Here is a 20,280-nt window from a genome sequence, read left to right as displayed (position 1 = left end):
AATCGGTGATGCCATCCAATCATGTTTCTCAGTGTCAGAGTCTTTTCCAATGAGTGGGCTCTTTGCATCAGGTGGCCAAAATATTGGAACTTCAGCCTCAGCACCAGTCCTTCCAATGAATATTCAAGGTTGATTTCCTTTAGGATTGACTGGTTGGATCTCCTTGCTTTCCAAAGGATTCTCAAGAGTCTTCTCCAACAACCACAGTTCAAAAGCATCAATTCTTCGGCTTTCAACTTTCTTTATAGTCGAACTCTCACATCCATACATGACTACTGGAAAAACCATAGCTTTGACCATGTGGACCTTTGTCGGCAAAGTAATGTCTCTGCTTTTTATTACACTGTCTAAGTTTGTCATAGCTTTTCTTCCAAGGAGCAATCGTCTTAATTTTCATGGCTGCAGTCACTGTCCACAGTGAATTTGGAGCCCAAGGAAATAAAATCTGTCACTATTTCCATTGTTTCTCCATCTATTTGCCATGAAGTGATGGGACCAGATGCCATAATCTTAGTTTTTTGGATGTTGAGTTTTAAGCCAACATTTTCACTCTCCTCTTTCACTTTCATCCAGAGGCTCTTTAGCTCCTCTTTGCTTTCTGCCATAAGGGTGTTGTCATCTGAATATCTGAGATTATTGATATATACGTAAATTGAACGAAAAGATATTTTATTCTTAAATAATCACAATTATGTTATTAGATATACGCACCTGTTATAACTGAAAATGGGGTCCAACTGCTTACCGCTCAAAAGTCAATAAAGAGGCAAGGTTGGTGGAAAGGAAAGTTTGCTTCTTTTTGGATGCTGGCACCGGGCAAGGAGGGCAGACTTCTGTTCAAACCCCAACTCTCCCCCACTGATGATTGGTGGGCAACAACGTTTATAGATATACGGAGAGGCTACATGCAGAAATAGCACAGTCAGCTCTGACAGTCATCTTGAAATTGATCATGTGGCAGTCTGACCAGCATCATCTTGATTGTTTTAAATACAATTGATCTTAAATTCTAGGATGGGCTTGTTCCCGTTTCTTTGAGGCTAATTCTCTGAACAGTGGCAGCTTATGTCACGGCTACAGTCTAGTCATCGTGTAGTTCACTTCTTCCACCTGGTGGGGGTTTCAGTATCTATAAGAGCTCACAGGATATGGCCCAGAATAGTATCTATAGCCCTTGAGAAGGAACTAAAGGACCTTTACTATGCTTGAGGACTAAACTATTATTATGTGGTCTCTTTTGCTGTTTTCCTTTGTTTCTGCATTTTCTCACTTCTCTGATTATGCTTATTCTTTGGGTAAAGTTTTTCCGTAGACAAAGGCAGGTGGAGAACACGGGGAACAAGGTCCATAGTATCCGTCTCCATTTCATGTTGAACACTACACAACTTTCAGATCTTAGAATTGGATACGGCCGTGCTCATTTCAGAGACCACATTGATCAAAAGTACTTGCTTTATATCACAGCAACTGCCAAAAATCCAGCTTTGCGATAATATGTAACCAAAACTAGTGTAAGGTCAATGAGTACTCTTTTGAACTAGCAGTAGGTAGATGTTGAGAATTGTTTCTCTCAGAAATTTAAAATATTTCAGAACCCCTTTGTGAGTATGCTGTAGCACCCCTCCTTACGTGCCAGGTGCACAGTTTTGGAACCAATAATCAATGAATGTGATGATGATCAAAAGTTCAACCATAACAGCATTTTACACATGAAGCTTAATGTGAGAGTCTGGAGTCTCCTATTTCTGTTGGAAGTGGAACTTACAGATATGTAATAAATAGAGCATTTTTAAAAGAGGACATCAGTAAGCTTTGACTCTTATCACTTAAGTGCTAACTAAGTCTGGCAGAGAGACAGGGGTTATGCACAGTGACTCTTCAAACAATGAAGATGTTTAAATGATTCAAGGCTATGGTTTTTCCAGTAGTCATGTACAGATGTAGAGCTGCACAGTGAAGAAGGCAGAGTGCCAAATAATTGATGCTTTTGAACCGTGGCACTCTTGACAGTCCCTTGGAAAGCAAGGAGATCAAACTAGTTGATCTTTAAGGAAATCAACCCTGAATACTCTGGAAGGACTGATGCTGAAGCTTCGATACTTTGACTACCTGATGCAAAGAGATGATTCATTGGAAAAGACCCTGATGCTGGGAAAGATTGAAGGCAAAAGGGGAAGAGGCTGACACGGGGTGAGATGGTTGAATGGCATCACTGATGCACTGGACATGAACTTGGGCAAACTCCGGGAGGTGGTGAGGGACAGGGAAGCCTTGTGTGCTGCAGTCCATGGTGTGAAGAGTTGGACACAACTTGGTGACTGAGCAACAAGAGTTTGGTAGTACTTTAAGTTTTATCTGTGAATTTTGAATATGGACTTGAAAATATTTCCAAAAGGAGAAAAAAATATGGAAGGCATTGATCATAAAGGTAACTTTAAAGCATTATTAATATTTATTGAGCTTGTATTATTTACTAAGCACTGTGCCAAATTCTCAAAATGTGACAGTAAATGTAAGAGACACCAGCCCTATTCTCATGGAGTTTACTGTTCAGGCAAGGATATGTTGATGCAAATAATAGTCAATCTATAAATAAGAACAGAAGAGAGTTTTATTTGAGCCAAACAAAGAACCATAGCCTGGGAGACAGCCTCTCAGTTCGGAGGAACTGTTCTGGACAAGCATGATTTTCAGTGCAGCTTTATATCATGTCAGAACAAAGAACATCAAATATAACAAGGGTACCTTCTTTGAGTGTTTCTTAAAGAAAGATTAACATATACATAGCCAGTCAATATGATCTTAGAGCCTGGGAAGGGAGCCTTATTGTCAAAGGAGTACTAGCACTGACGTCCCAGAAAGGGAGGCTTTTATGTCTATCTTCAAAACAGACATTCTTTATTTCTGGACAGTGTACCCTCTTCTTTAATGGCTAAAACACATGTATAGTGTATGTTAGATAAGCTATAACACTGGCTGTTCTAATTAGAATAAAGTTCAAGCCAAATCATGTGTAATCTGGCTTGATTACAATGGCTTCACCATACTTCAATATGTGAAAATTTCTTCCATCAGTTAATTTGGGAAGATAAAAGGAATAATTAATTTACATAACAGACTTAAATTACAGTTGTGGTACTGCTACAAAGGAGATACATACAGTGATACAAAGAGTACTTTTCTTGGCTTTCTTGCCAAGAAATGATAGCAAATAAAAATTTGATGACTTGGGGAAGAGCTTTGTTTGTGTGGGAATAGAAATGCCAATGTGTCTAGCATAGAGCAAGACACAGTGGTATGAGATTTAAGTATGAAGTCTGAGAGGCAAGCAGGATCCAGATCTTGTAAAGCTTTGTAGGTCCTGGTAAAGAGTTTATTTTCAGTACAATGGTAAGCTTTTAAGGGGTTTTACATAGGGAATATCTTAAAGGTGACTTATGTTTAAGAAGATAACTGCCTAGTATGTGGAGAAAGGACTTCAGGGGGATAAGAGTGAAAGTAGGAAGACCAATGAGATGGAAATTGTAATATTCTACTTGAGAGATGAGGGCAGCTTGAATTAGGGTGGTGGCGCTGAAGATACAAGGGAATGAATTTGGAATATATATTGGAAATAGAACTACTAAGACTTAGTGCTAGATTGAATAGAAGTGGAAACATTTATCATACTTGGTTGATCTTGAAAAGTTTTCAGTTTTACTGTTAAGTTGATGTTTGCTGTTTTTAAATTAGATACTGTTTGTTAGATTAAGGAATTTACTTCCTATTCCTAGTTTGCTAATTTTTTTTATTTGAAAGGATGTTAAAATTGTCAAACTTTTTTTAATCTGTTGCGATAATTTATGATTTTTCCCTTTTAATCTGTTAGGATAGTAAATTGTAAAGTTGATTTTCTAATGTTGAACCAATTTTGCATTTCTGGAATATAACCAACATTTCCATGATACATTCTTCTTTTCACAAATTGCTTCTTTTTGCTATTTTTGTTTTTTTTAGGACCTTATATTTATTGTAGTAAAATTAGCATGTAATCATTACTTTGTTGTACTATATATATCTGGATATAGAGTGTCTGTGTATGAGATGGAGATGGTTGCAGGTAAGAGAGTTTTCTTTAAAACAAAATAATTAAAGTAGTGGAGCTAGTTGCTTCTGGGAAAGAGGATAGTATGTACTATCTTAAAACTTTAAATTAAAAATATTATTTTAAGTAGATATGGCTATAATCTGTGAACAAGAGATAAGTAAAACCTGAAAAATGGATAAACAGGCTGAGAAAGTGATGGAAGACAAAAGGAGAGAGTCAGAGATCAAATCCTAGGTGATTCCCATTGCCTTTATATACCTATATTAACAGCTAATTAAATAAATTGATACTGAAAAATAAGCAGACTTTTACTTCAGGTTCAGGTTCATTATGGAGTTTTGTTCTTTAATTTGGCTTCTGTTATATATGATGAAAGCATGTAAAATAAGATATCTTTTAAGCATCTGTTTGGTTTTTTGTTTCAGTTTTTTATGTATTGACAAAAGTGTACAAACTTGATCCTGAAAGTTTATGTATATGATATTAATTTAGTATTATGGTTGTTGTTGCTGTTCCGTCGCCAAGTCATGTCCAACTCTTTTCTACCCCATGGACTGCAGCACACCAGGCTCTTCCATCCTCCACTACCTCCCAGAGTTTCCTCAGATTCATGTCCATTGAATAGGTGATGCTATCTAACCATCTCATCCTTCTCCACCTCCTTCTCCTTTTGCCTTCAGTCTTTCCCAGCCTCAGGATATTTTCCAATGAGTCAACTCTTTGCATCCCAAACTTCAGCTTCAGCGTCAGTCCTTCCAGTGAATATTCAGGATTGATTTCCTTTAGGATTGACTCATTTGATCTCCTTGCTTTCCAAGGGACTCTCCAGAGTCTTCTCCAGCAGCACAATTCAGAAGCATCAGCTCTTCAGCACTCAGCTTTCTTTATGGTCCACCTCTCACATCTGTTCATGACTACAGGCAAAATTATAGCTTTGACTGTATGAACCTTTGTCAGCAAAGTGATGTCTCTGCTTTTTAATATGTAGTCTAGGTTTGTCATGGCTTTTCTTCCAAGAAGCAAGCATCTTTTAATTTCGTGGCTGCAGTCACCATCTGCATTGATTTTGGAACCCAAGAAAATAAAATCTGTCACTGTTTCTATTTTTTCCCCTTCTATTTACCATGAAGTGATGAAACTGGATGCCATTATCTTTGTTTTTTGAATGTTGAGTTTTAAGCCAGCCTTCTCACTCTCCTCTTTCACTTTCATCAAGAGGCTGTTTAGTTCCTCTTTCTGCCATTAGAGTGGTATCATCTACATATCTGAGGTTGTTGGTATTTCTCCCAAAAATCTTGATTCCAGCTTGTGATTCATCCAGCCTAGGGTTTTTCATGAATTACTCTGCATATAAGTTAAATAAGCAGGGTAATAATATATAGCCTTGTTGTATTCTTTTCTCAATTTTGAACCAGTCAGTTGTTCCATGTTTGGTTCTGTTGTTTCTTGACCCACATACAGGTTTCTCAGGAGACAGATAAGATGGGTTGGTAGTCCCATCTCTTTCAGAATTTTCCACAGTTTGTTGTGATGGATCATCGAAAAAGCAAGAGAGTTCCAGAAAAACACCTATTTCTGCTTTATTGACTATGCCAAAGCCTTTGACTGTGTGGATCACAATAAACTGTGGAAAATTCTGAAAGAGATGGGAATAGCAGACCACCTGACCTGCCTCCTGATAAATCTGTATGCAGGTCAGGACGCAACAGTTAGAACTGAACATGGAACAACAGACTGGTTCCAAATCAGGAAAGGAGTACATCAAGGCTGTATATTGTCACCCTGCTTATTTAACTTATATGCAGAGGACATCATGAGAAACACTGGGCTGGAAGAAGCACAAGCTGGAATCCAGATTGCCAGGAGAAATCTCAATAACCTCAGATATGCAGATGACACCATCCTTATGGCAGAAAGTGAAGAGGAACTAAAAAGCGTCTTGATGAAAGTGAAAGAGGAGAGTGAAAAAGTTGGCTTGAAGCTCAACATTCAGAAAACTAAGATCCTGGCATCTGGTCCCATCACTTCATGTGAAATAGATGGGGAAACAGTGGAAACAGTGTCAGACTTTATTTTTTGGGGCTCCAGAATCACTGCAGATGGTGATTGCAGCCATGAAATTAAAAGACGCCTACTCCTTGGAAGGAAAGTTATGACCAACCTAGATAGCATATTAAAAAGCAGAGACATTACTTTGACAACAAAGGCCCGTCTATTCAAGGCTATGGTTTTTCCAGTGGTCATGTATGGATGTGAGAGTTGGACTGTGAAGAAAGCTGAGTGCCGAAAAATTGATGCTTTTGAACTGTGGTGTTGGAGAAGCCTCTTGAGAGTCCCTTGGACTGCAAGGAGATCCAACCAGTCCATCCTAAAGGAGATCAGTCCTGGATGTTTATTGGAAGGACTGATCCTGAAGCTGAAACTCAAATACTTTGGCCACCAGATGCGAAGAGTTGACTCATTTGAAAAGACCCTGATGCTGGGAGGGATTGGGGGTAGGAGGAGAAGGGGACAACAGAGGATGAGATGGCTGGATGGCATCACTGACTCAATGGACATGAGTTTGAGTAAACTCCGAGAGTTGGTGATGGACAGGGAGCCCTGGCGTGCTGCGATTCATGGGGTCGCAGAGTTGGACACGACTGAGCAACTGAACTGAACTGATACGGTCAAAGGCTTTAGTGTAGTCAGTGAAGCAGAAGTAGATGTTTTTCTGGAATTCATGGTAGAAATGCTAATAATGTTGAATCAGATTCTCTAGATACTCTGTTTTTTGAAATCTGCAATGGAATTTTTTCTTACCCAGGAGTACAGTTCTAAAGTTAAAATGCATAAAGTGATAATATAGTTATGGATAGGTAGGAGCTAAGGCCAATTAAAGAAACTTCAGATTACGCATCTTTTTCACACTCTCTCCAAGACAGATAGATACTCACTGAGTGGGATTTTAAGCATAATCAAATACAGTTTATTTTTTTTATATAATTTTATCGATTGATTTTTTTGGCTGCACTGGTTTTAGTTGCTTTGCGAGGTGAATGGGAGCTTTTCTTCATTATGGTGCATGGGCTTCCCATTGCGATGGCTTCTTTTGCAGAGCACAGGCTGTAAGCTCACAGGCTTCAGTAGTTGCAGCTTGCAAGCCCTAGAGTGCCTGGGCTTCAGTGGTTGTGGCACATGTGCTTAGCTGCTCAGCAGCATGTGCAATTTTCCTGGACCAGAGATTAAACCCGTGACCCTTGCATTGGCAGGCAGATCTTATTCACCCACCACTAGGAAAGTCCCAATTACAGTGTTTACAGTGTGATTTTTATGTTTTTTTTTTTGCTGAGTAAAGTTAAATTTTCATAAGATTAATATGCATTTTGTGCAGATTTTATTAAGCTGATTTTGATGGCTGATTGACTACATTTTGAGATTGAATTATTATGTAATCCATAAACTCCTATAAACTAGAACAGATTTTTATTTGAAGCATTAAAGTCCATATCATCCCAATCAGTATTAGTCACTGATTTCATCTTGAATATGAGAATTTTCCAAGAGTGGTAATTATAACAGAGTAGGGTAAAGTCCTCAAAATTTTTCACATTTCATATTCCTATAATGAAAATTTTTCCTTCTTTCCTTCTTTTTTTGGCCCTCTCACAGAAAGTAATCCTAAAATCACAATTCTGTTCTTAATCTCTTCCTTCATTACAGTTTCTCTTCCTTTTTTCTCACCCTTTCTCTTATTGTGTATTTGTTACAGGAAAATTTTTCTTCAAAAATGGATGGGATGTCTTCAGAGGCTAATGAAGAAAAGTAAGTTCTTGAAATGCAGCTAAAAACATTAACTCCTTATCAGAGAAAGATATTTTTCCAATTGGTAAGACATATTGATAACTTCTGAAATGTTTTCCCAGTCTGCTCCAGGGAAAAGAAGTAAATGTTACAGAATCACAGCACTTCTTGTCATATCTTTGTATAAACTCTAGTCTAGAGTCAAAATTGAGACGGATTTATAGACTACCTCCCATCTCTTCAGTTTAAGGATGAGAAAATTGAGGCCCAAGGAAATGATTTGTCTAAAGTTGGCATCACAAACTAGCGGCTGTTTACAGCCTATAAGCATATGTATATATGACAAAAATATTGTTTAAACATTGTTTTTTAATTTTTGAATTAGTTGTCAAAATTTCATACAACAGTTAGATTTTCAGTTTTTTCTGAAAAATCAAGTGTTACGACACTGGGCTCATATTCTTGCTTGGCAACAACTAACCTAGTGGAGTACATAGTAGCTGTAATGCTCAAACCAGGCAGGAAAGAACTCTCTATAGTCTCAACACCACTTACTTTTCTTAACATCTGCTAAATTATCTGTTTGGCTTTTTCAGTATTCAAAACCTGGTCTAAAAATCACACAGCAGTAAAACCAGAGCTAGAGGCTTTTGATTTATGATCCATTTATCTTTTGGGTTTTTTTTTTTTTTAGCCCATACTGCTTATAGACTCTTAGTTCCCTGACCAGGGATTGAACCCATGCCCCCTGCACTGGAAGCTCAGAGCCCTGACCACTGGACCACCAGAGAATTACCTTTCTTTTTTTTTTTTTTTAAAGTCCATTTATCTTATAATCGTACTTATATTTATATGGTAAACTATGTTGTACTGATTGTTTTTCAGGAAATAGTTGTATGATATACCATATATATTTTAAAATGCTGACTTCCTAAATACTGAATTTAAGTCTTGTAATATAAATTTTATTAAGTGAAAGTGATAACTGATTTATAAGCATGGAAGGGATATTGTAATGATGGGTTTTAGAATTCAATCTTTTACCACTGTGTGTGTAAATTTTTTTCCCTTTTTCAGTGGCAATGTGGAGAGACCTGTTGGAAGACGACATTCTTCAGTAAGAAACACTTATTTGAGCTATTGTTACCTTTTATTGATTGATGACTATATATGACAGTAGTTTTGTTGTTGTTTTTCTTCTGTGACTTTATTTATTTTATTTATTTTTTTTTAGTCATTTTTGCCATACATTGACATGAATCAGCCATGGATTTACATGTGTTCCCCATCCTGATCCCCCCTCCCGCCTCCCTATACGACAGTAATTTTGAATGGCATCATCATCCCAACCCTCCTGGCTTCTATTACTCTCTGGATAAAGACTCAAATATTTTACCTGATTACACAATTCTGTAGATATACTAAAATTCCTATTTTATGGATTTCATGGTAATTTAATACGTTGTGTTCTATGTAAATTATTCTTTAATAAAGCTGTTCAAAAAATATATAAAAACTACTGTACAGAGCTGCAGCAAAACACAAAATAATCCAGCTAAAATCTATTTAAGCACAAAACTTTTTGAGTTATGAAATTGAAAAAAATCCAAAGATAGGGATGATATTAGGTACAAGTTAACTGACAAGGGGTTCCAACAATAGCACCAGTGGTTCTGTGGTGCTTTCGCCATAAGTCTCTGCCACAGGCACTCTTGCTGCATTACTAACTGGCAGCAGTATTATCATCGTGGAAGGGTTTTATAACACAATACAAAGCACAGTTACAAATATGTATCCTAGTGTTTGAAAACTGATAACCTATCTTAGTATAAGAAACTTTAGTGAAAAACTATGATGCCAAATGAAAAGAATGAATCAATAAATTTTTGTTAAAATGTATTAAATATACTATGAGCAAAAGATAAAAGGCAAGTGCTTAGGTATAACCCACAAAATAAAATCAGTTATTTATGCAGTATTGCCATGAATTTACACACATTTTAAATGTATTCAAGTATTCTGTATTTTGCAATAAAGTCTTTAACTTTGTTGTTCATTTTTCATGTTTCATTATGTCCTTTTTAATGTCCCTCTTTTATCTTTTATAGCAAAATTGCCTTCTGGTCAATTAGTTATACAGCAGAAGTGTTTGTAGGACAGATGTCTGTGCAAGGACACTTATGGTGAAAATACTGGACCCAATTAGTACTTGATTTCCTTTCATTTTTATACTCTAATCTCTTCCTCTGGGTAATGAACAGCTCTCTCTCTATTATTACCACAGTACAGCTAGCTCTCCCAACTTCCAGGTTCAAGTTCTACGTAAAAAATAGTGTCTGTTTTCTCAGGATTAAAAAAATAAATAAATAAACCCAGAATACTCAGGGTTGAATCATGTTGGCTCTATTATTTTGATATGGGTCAAGTCCTCATTCCTAAACCAGCCACTATTGATGAAAGAATGTTTGTGCAGATTGATCTTGGCCCCGGGTTACCTGTTGATCCCTGGAGCTGAAGTAGAGTTTTACACAGACCACATGGGATGAGAGTAAGCAAAATAACTGGGAAATGTAGGCAAAGAGAAGGGAATGGAGCCAAATATTTAAAACAGCCACAAAGTACAAAGCAGTATGAATTTGTGGTGTTTTAGAGGTTTCTACAGGAAGTTTAGCATCTCTTCCTTTCTGCTCATGATATAACTTGAAGTGATTTCAAGTTATAATAGATATATCAATAATAGATAATAGCAGACTTTCTTGAATATTTCTCTTCTAGATTTTGAAACCCCCAAGGAGTCCTCTTCAGGACCTCAGAGGTGGAAATGGTAATGAAACTATTCAGGTAAGTTTCTGGTACAAAACGCATCATAGGTGATTATTTTCAGTGATACTTTCAATAAGTAGAAAATTTGCTAGCTATTGAAGGGAGAGCACCATAAATGATTCTCAGTTGAATATGTACAAGTAAGCATTCCATGGCCCTCAGGTTATAACATTTGAGCAAGCTGGCACTCTTGATTTTTAACCCCTATTTACTTTTCCAGACTTCTTGCCACTCTCATACATGTATCTCACCCTTCAGAATTGCTTACCAATCCCCAAACAGACATGAACTGTCAAGGCTGCGGGTATTTATATGTGATATTACCTCTGTTAAGATGGCTAGTCCCTCATCCTTCATTTACCTGCCAGTATTTTATTAAAAATTTTTCCAAACACACTGAAAAGTAGAAAGAATTTTGTAGTGAATGTTAATATAGTCATTACCTAGATTCTACAATTAATATTTTATCATACTTGGTTTATCATATATTTGTAGTCCTCTTTACCCCATGATTCCCGTTTAATCTCTAAGACTCAGTTTTGGTGTCACTTCTCTCAGAAAATCATCCCTTAACATATTCTGTTGTAGTTGTTTACTAATGTCTGTTATAAATTAAGAACTCTCTTGAGATTAACTTTGTTGTGTGTTTTTTTAGTGTATTATATGTGGCATATAATTCACTTTCAGTATATTTTGTTGAAAGATGAAATGTGGATAGCTTTGGAGACCATTTAATTCTGAGCGCTTATCCTACTTTAGCCTCTATAAATAAATTTTTCTATTTCTCAAATATATCAAGCCTTTGCACATGATCTGAATCGAATGCTTTCCTTCTGTTCAATTCTTCATCTGACTACTAACTAATCCTTCAGATCTCAACTTAAATGTACTTCCTCACAGAAATCTTCCATAACTCTCAGGCTAAATTATTATTTTTTAATGTAGTTTTTATTCATATCACTTATTACATTTTTATTTTGTATTTGTGTAGATTTTTGTTTTAATGTCTGTGTTACCGTTAATCCCCAGTAGAGTAGGGACTGTATTGTTTGCTTTACCTTTCTTTTGCTGTCACTCAGCATGGGATTTGGTGTGTGTTGTTGTTTTGTTTTGTTTTTTTTCAGTTTAATGAATGTTTGAATGAGTAAATAACAGATCCATAGATTCATAGAGCTTTAAAACCAACAGGACCTCAATAGTAATCTTGAATCTTATTCCTTAATTTTATAAATAAGAAATAGGAGGTCCAGAGAGGTTAAATGTTTTGTCTAACCCCACACAGCTAGTGGCAGACTTCAGATTGGAGCTGTAATCTCTTTAGTGCTCTTTCTAATATACCACACAAATTTGAGGGTTTTTTAAAAGGTAAGAAATACATTAGTATTTATTATGTCCGTATTGTTGTTATTATTAAGTTCAAGCCCACCTGTGTTGTCTGCCAGGCTCTTAACAGAGAGGATGAACATTCTTGATTCTTTGTAAAAAGATTTATGCTCAGGTATCCAGAGCATTAGGAAATCCAGAATTAGGAAAGTAAAATTCTCTATGAATTTCATTTGGTTTTGTGTTTGGTATCTATATGAGTAAAAATGTTCATCCTTGTTAAGGAAGATGAAGGAAAATAAAAACACTATAATGAAAATATATTCAGCATCACTAATCATTAGGGAAATGCAAGTCAAAACCACAGTAAGATATCAATTCATATCTGTTAGGATGGCTACTATCCAAAAAACAAAAAATAACAACAGTCGGCTAGGATGTAGAGTAATTGGAACCCTTGTGTACTATTGGTGGGAATGTAAAATGGTGCAGCTGCTATAGAAAATAATGATTCCTCCAAAAACTAAAATAGATTTACCATATGATCCAGCAGTTCCACTTCTGGGTATATACCCCAAAGAATTAAAAGCAGAGTCTTGAAGAGATGTACACCACTGTTCATAGCAGTGTTATTCACAGTAGCCAAAAGGTGAAAGCAAACCCAGAATCCATTGACAGATGAATAGATAAACAAAAGGTGGTATTAATGGAATATTATTCAGCCTTAAGAAGGTAATTCTGATACATACTACAATGTGGATGAACTCTGAGAACATGATGTTGAAAGAAAGGGGAAAAAAAGCCACAAAAGACAAATACTTTTTGAATTACCTGGAGTAGTCAGATTCATAGAAACAGGGAGTAAAATTGTGGTTGTGGGGAGGTTGGAGCATATGAGGGAGTTGTTTGTTGAGTATAGTTTCAGTTTTGCAAGATGAAAAGATTTCTGGGGATTGGTTACACAACCATATAGATGTATGTATGTAACAGTACTGAAGCATACACTTAAAAACAGTTAAAAGAGGCTTGAGTATGTTAAGTAAAATACTCACAGAAGGACAAAAACTCCATGATTCCACTTATATGCAATGTCCAAAATAGTCACATTCATAGAATCAGAGAGGAAGGGAGTGGTTGTCAGGGACTGAAAGGAGAGGGAAATGGAGAGTTGCCAATCAATGGGTATAAAGTTATACATGATGAATGAATTCTAGAAATTTACTGTATAACACTATGTCTATAGTTAACAACATTGTATTATACACTTAAAAATCTATTAAGAGAGTAGATCGCATCAAGTGTTCTTACCATAATAAAATTAAAAAATTTCAAAGTGATTTTATGTTAATTGTATATTACCACAATTTAAAAAATTCTTTTAATCTTAATAATAGTATAGTAAGGTTACCATGATAGGCAATATACCACTTGTTTTGTTTCCAGTCTTTCTTCTACTGGATAGCAAAATTATCATTTATTTAAAGGAGAGAGAAAAGGTTAAGGACAGTAATCACCTTCCTTAAATATATTTTGTTTGTGTCAGTGAGCTTATTATCATTCACATTGAAAATCATATTCATGTTAAGTGCTTCTGTATTGGAATTTTTTGAAGGATCAAATTATCAAAATTAATAATATTACATTAATTTAAAATAAGACCTGCTGTCTGTCTTATCATACTCTTGGAGACATACTTCTTAGTGGTTTCGTTAAGAACTTACCATACATTCTCTGCCCTTAGGAATCCAATGCTTTGAGAAATAAGAAAAACTCTCGTCGAGTCAGCTTTGCAGATACTATAAAGTAAGTTGAAAAAAATAAATGTTACAGGTAATACTTTTTTGTGTGTTAACACCAAATATGTTGGTACTAACTGATTTGGATAATAGGTGTGTCAATTAGATAGATGTTAGAAAATTGTTATTTAAAAGTCTGTTATGCTTAAAAGAAACACTGAAAGCATCCCCTCTTAAAGTCCAGAAGGAAAACAACTACGTTTCACTGCTGTTATTTAACATTTTTTTTTGAGGTGCTAAACAACAAAAATAAAGAAAAAAAATGGAGTTATAAAAATTTTAATATATTTTCTACATAATAATAATCAGAAGATAAATGTCTTTTTTTCTTTATATTACATTTTGTTGCTGTAAATTTAGTAATAATAGCATATAAAGAATAAAACATCACTGAAGGACACTAAGTGAAGAACTGTACAGGGAATTCCCTGGTGTGGCCAGGAAACAAAAGAAGGAGGATTGAACAAATGCAGACAGGTCCCTGAATAAAAAGGTGTAATGTCATAAAGATGCCACTTCTCCCTAAGTTATTAATTTAATGTAATTCTTGCATGTAGTATTTTTATGATTATTTTCTTGATACTCATCAATATGTTTGTATTTCCTCACTGAAGAGTTATTTGAGAGTTTTAAAATTCATATCTAGTAAAGGCATTTTGTGGTCATTTTCAGTTATATTGTAGTGAGAAAATGCTAATCTGTATTATTTTGATTTTTATTGACATTGTCTGTGTGATCTTATATATGATCAACTTTTGTGAATGATCCATAAATACTTGGAAAAGAAGATAATATTTTGAATATTAGGGTGTAGAATTTGGCATATCAATTCTATCCATTCTCTACCTTTTATTATTTGGGTCTTTAATCTTATATAGTTTCAGTCACTCTAATTTCCATGAATTATGACAGGTAAATTAGTCTCTAATTGATAGTGCATCCCACTCTAACTCTCTTTATCCAGTAGTTTTTCCCTGTAAATGTTTATTCTATGTTCATTGGTGCATATTATCATTGTTAATCTTCATTTAAGGTTGTACTTTCTGGCATTATAAACTAATCATCTTTGCTTTGTTTATTGCTTTTTGATTCAAATTCTACCTAGACTGCTGTTAAGATTCTGTCTCTGCTAGATTTTTGCTCTCATATTTGTGGTATACCTTTTTATATTGTCTGACCATGTATGAGCAATTGTAAAGTTAGTCTGTTCCCTCCCTTCCTTGTACTATTTAGTATGCTTAAACTTCAATTAAAACTTCATTGTTTTATATGATATCCTTTGGCATTTATAAAGGATGAGGTAGTTAGCCTACTTCTTCCTCTCATTTTTCCCCCATCCTCATTCCTTTCTTAATTTTTTTTTGAAATGTTTATCATGTCTCTTTTTCCTCTTCCCTCTCTCGTATCTCTCTCTCTCTCTCTCTCTCTGGGTATTTGACATTAGGGAGTCTGTCAGATTTGCGTATCAGTTCTATTATATATATTTAATTGTTCATGTCAGTTCTGTCACTATAGTTGCCCTAATTATCTCTTGGTTGGTTGAAGCTTTTTCCCTTAATGTTTGAGGGCTCATTGGAACAATATTCTCTGAGTTCTTAGGTACTCAAACTGTTAGTTACAGTCATTATACTTGACAATTTAGCTGAATATAAAATCTTCAATTCACTTTCTCTTTAAAGAACTTGTTAATGTGGTTCTGTTCTTTAGCATTGAATGTTTCTATGAACAAGTCAGAGGAGAGTCTTTTCTTACCTTTGACGTTTATTGACTTTACTACAATGCATCTTCATTTTGACTTCTTTGGGTCTTGAATCTTGAATCAATCTTTTAATATTTTTCCTATTCCATTATGTAAATTTCATTCAGTTCACTTCAGTCGCTCAGTTGTGTACGACCCTTTGTGACCCCATGGACTGCAGCACGCCATGCCTCCCTGTCCATCACCAACTCCTGAAGCTTGCTCAAACTCATGTCCATTCAGTTGGTGATGCCATACAACCATCTCATCCTCTGTTGTCCCCTTCTCCTTTTGCTTTCAGTCTTTCTCAGCATCAGGGTCTTTTCAAATGAGTCAGTTCTTCACATTAGGTGGCCAAAGTGGTGAAGCTTAAGTTTCAGCATCAGTCATTTCAGTGAATATTCAGGACTGATTTCCTTTATTTATGTATTTATTTTTTCATTTATTTTTATTAGTTGGAGGCTAATTACTTTACAATCTTGTAGTGGTTTTTGCCATACATTGATGTGAATCAGCCATGGATTTACATGTGTTCCCCATCCTGATCCTCCCTCCCACCTCCCTTCCCATCCCATTCCTTTGGGTCTTCTCAGTGCACCAGCCCCGAGCACTTGTCTCATGCATCCAACCTGGGCTGGCAATCTGTTTCACCCTTGATAATATACATTTTCAATGCTATTCTCTCAGATCATCCCACCCTCACCTTCTCCCGCAGAGTCCAAAAGTCTGTTCTATACATGTGTGTCTCTTTTTCTGTCCTGCATATAGGGTTATCATTACCATCTTTTTAAATTCCATATATATGCATTAGTATACTGTATTGGTGTTTATCTTTCTGGCTTACTTCACTCTGTATAATGGGCTCCAGTTTCATCCATCTCATTAGAACTGATTCAAATGTATTGATTTCCTTTAGGATGAACTGGTTGGATCTCCTTGAGAGTCCAAGGGGCTCTCAAAAATCTTCTCCAACACCACAGTTCAAAAGCATCAATTCTTTGGCACTTGGCTTTCTTTGTAGTACAATTCTCACATCCATACATGACTACTGGAAAAACCATAGCTTTGACCAGACAGACCTTTGTTGGCAACGTAATATCTCTGCTTTTTAATATACTATCTAGGTTGGTCATAGCTTTTCTTCCAAGGAGCAAGTGTCCTTTAATTTCATGGCTCCAGTCACCATCAGTGATTTTGGAGCCCCCCAAAATAAGTCTGTCACTGTTTCCACTGTTTCCCTATCTATTTGCCATGAAGTGGTGGGACCAGATGCCATGATCTTCGTTTTTTTTATTTTTTGAAGTTTGTTTTATTTTTATTTTTTTTATTAGTTGGAGGCTAATTACTTCACAACATTTCAGTGGGTTTTGTCATACATTGATATGAATCAGCCATTTACACGTATTCCCCATCCTGATCCCCGCTCCCACCTCCCTCTCCACCCGATTCCTCTGGGTCTTCCCAGTGCACCAGGCCTGAGCACTTGTCTCATGCATCCCACCTGGGCTGGTGATCTGTTTCACCATAGATAATATACATGCTGTTCTTTTGAAATATCCCACCCTCACATTCTCCCACAGGGTTCAAAAGTCTGTTCTGTATTTCTGTGTCTCTTTTTCTGTTTTGCATATAGGGTTATCGTTACCATCTTTCTAAATTCCATATACACGTGTTAGTATGCTGTAATGTTCTTTATCTTTCTGGCTTACTTCACTCTGTATAAGGGGCTCCAGCTTCATCCATCTCATTAGGACTGGTTCAAATGAATTCTTTTTAATGGCTGAGTAATATTCCATGGTGTATATGTACCACAGCTTCCTTATCCATTCATCTGCTGATGGGCATCTAGGTTGCTTCCATGTCCTGGCTATTATAAACAGTGCTGCGATGAACATTGGGGTGCATGTGTCTCTTTCAGATCTGGTTTCCTCAGTGTGTATGCCCAGAAGTGGTATTGCTGGGTCATATGGCAGTTCTATTTCCAGTTTTTTAAGAAATCTCCACACTGTTTTCCATAGCGGCTATACTAGTTTGCATTCCCACCAACAGTGTAAGAGGGTTCCCTTTTCTCCACACCCTCTCCAGCATTTATTGCTTGTAGACTTTTGGATAGCAGCCATCCTGACTGGCGTGTAATGGTACCTCATTGTAGTTTTGATGTGCATTTCTCTAATAATGAGTGATGTTGAGCATCTTTTCATGTGTTTGTTAGCCATCTGTATGTCGTCTTTGAAGAAATGTCTGTTTAGTTCTTTGGCCCATTTTTTGATTGGGTCATTTATTTTTCTGGAATTGAGCTGCAGGAGTTGCTTGTATATTTTTGAGATTAATCCTTTGTCTGTTTCTTCATTTGCTATTATTTTCTCCCAATCTGAGGGCTGTCTTTTCACCTTACTTATAGTTTCCTTTGTAGTGCAAAAGCTTTTAAGTTTCATTAGGTCCCATTTGTTTAGTTTTGCTTTTATTTCCAATATTCTGGGAGGTGGGTCATAGAGGATCTTGCTGTGATTTATGTCGGAGAGTGTTTTGCCTATGTTCTCCTCTAGGAGTTTTATAGTTTCTGGTCTTACATTTAGATCTTTAATCCATTTTGAGTTTATTTTTGTGTATGGTGTTAGAAAGTGTTCTAGTTTCATTCTTTTACAAGTGGTTGACCAGTTTTCCCAGCACCACTTGTTAAAGAGGTTGTCTTTTTTCCATTGTATATCCTTGCCTCCTTTGTCGAAGATAAGGTGTCCATAGGTTCGTGGATTTATCTCTGGGCTTTCTATTCTGTTCCATTGATCTGTATTTCTGTCTTTGTGCCAGTACCATGCTGTCTTGATGACTGTGGCTTTGTAGTATGATCTTCGTTTTTTGAATGTTGAATTTTCAGCCAACTTTTTCACTCTCCTCTTTCACTTTCATAAGAGGCTCTTTAGTTTGTCTTCACTTTCTGCGATAAGGGTGGTGTCATCTGTATATCTGAGGTTATTGATGTTTCTCCCAGCAATTTTGATTCCAGCTTGTGCTTCATCCAGCCTGCACTTCTCATGATATACTCTATATATGTTAAATAAGTAAGGTGACAATATACAGCCTTGATGTACTCCTTTCCCAATTTGGAACCAGTCTGTTGTTCCATTACCAGTTCTAACTGTTGCTTCTTGACCTGCATACAGATTGCTCAGGAGGCAGGTAAGGTGGTTTGGTATTTCCATCTCTTTAAGAATTTCCTACAGTTTGTTGTGGTCCACACAGTCAAAGACTTTGGTGTAGTCAATAAAGTAGAAGTAGATGTTTTCCTGGAACTCTCTTGCTTTTTCTATGATTCAACAGATGTTGGCAATTTGATCTCTGGTTTCTCTGCCTTTTTAAAATCCAGCTTGAACATCTCGAAGTTCTCTTTCATGTACTGTTGAAGCCTCACTTGGAGAATTTTGAGCATTACTTTGCTAGCTTGTGAGATGAGTGCAGTTGTGCAGTAGTTTGAACATTCTTTGGCATTGCCGTTCTTTGGGGATTAGAATGAAAACAGACCTTTTCCAGTCCTGTGGCCACTGCTGAATTTTCCAAGTTAGCTGGCACATTGAATGCAGCACTTTCACAGCATCATCTTGTAGGACTTGAAATAGCTCAGCTGGAATTCCATCACCTCTACTAGCTTTGTTCGTAGTGATGCTTCCTAAGGCCCACTTGACTTCACATTCCAGGATATCTGGCTCTAGGTGAGTGATCACACCATCGTGGTTTTCTGGGTCATGAAGATCTTTTTTGTACAGTTCTTCTGTGTATTCTTGCCACCTCTTCTTAATATTTTCTGCTTCTGTTAGGTCCATACCATTTCTGTCCTTTATTGAGCCCATCTTTGTATGAAATGTTCCCTTAGTATCTCTGATTTTCTTGAAGAGATCTTTAGTCTTTCCCTTTCTATTGTTTTCCTCTATTTCTTTGCATTGATCACTGAGGAAGGCTTTCTTATCTCTCTTTGCTATTCTTTGGAACTCTGCATTCGGATGGGTATATCTTTCCTTTTCTCCTTTGCCTTTCGCTTCTCTTCTTTTCTCAGCTATTTGTAAGACCTCCTCAGACAACCTTTTTGCCTTTTTTTTCTTGGGGATGGTCTTGATCACCGCCTCCTGTACAGTGTCACAAACTTGCGTCCATAGTTCCTCAGGTACTGTATCAAATCTAATTCCTTGAATCTGTTTGTGACTTCCACTCTATAATCATAAAGAATTTGATTTAGGTCATACCTGAATAGCCTAGTGGTTTTCCTTACTTTCTTCAATTTAAGTCTGAATTTTGCAAGAAGGAGTTCATGATCTGAGCCATAGTTATCTCCTGGTCTTGTTTTTGCTGACTGTATAGAGCGTCTTCATCTTCTGCCACAAAGAGTATAAGCGATCTGATTTTGCTATTGACCGTCTGGTGATGTCCATGTGTAGAGTCTTCTCTTGTGTTGTTGGAAGAGGGTGTTTGCTATGACCAGTGTGTTCTCTTGGCAAAACTCTGTTAGCCTTTGCCCTGCTTCATTTTGTACTCCAAGCCCAAACTTTCTTATTACACCAGGTATCTCTTGACTTCCTACTTTTGCATTCCAGTCCCCTATGATGAAAAGGACATCTTTTTTTGGTGTTAGTTCTAGAAGGTCTTGTAGGTCGTCATAAAACTGTTCAGCTTCTTCAGCATTAGTGGTTGGGGCATAGGCTTGGATTACTGTGATATTGAATGGTTTGCCTTCAAACAGA

General features: G+C 36.5%; 1 protein-coding gene across 1 annotated transcript in view; it reads left to right on the top strand.

Moving 5' to 3' along the window:
• KNL1 (kinetochore scaffold 1) overlaps positions 1-20,280 on the top strand; it is a 70,944-nt gene that overhangs the window by 1,976 nt on the left and 48,688 nt on the right. The window contains 4 exon segments of the mRNA XM_061157571.1: positions 7,839-7,891; positions 8,948-8,987; positions 10,646-10,711; positions 13,758-13,819. Coding sequence (XP_061013554.1) covers positions 7,857-7,891; positions 8,948-8,987; positions 10,646-10,711; positions 13,758-13,819 — 203 coding nt within the window. The 5' untranslated portion in view covers positions 7,839-7,856.

This window comes from Dama dama, chromosome 12 (assembly GCF_033118175.1).
Source record: "Dama dama isolate Ldn47 chromosome 12, ASM3311817v1, whole genome shotgun sequence".
Classification (NCBI taxonomy): Eukaryota; Metazoa; Chordata; class Mammalia; order Artiodactyla; family Cervidae; genus Dama; species Dama dama.
The sequence above is the reverse complement of the archived record's forward strand: the minus strand, read 5'-3'. Positions and strand labels throughout refer to the sequence as shown.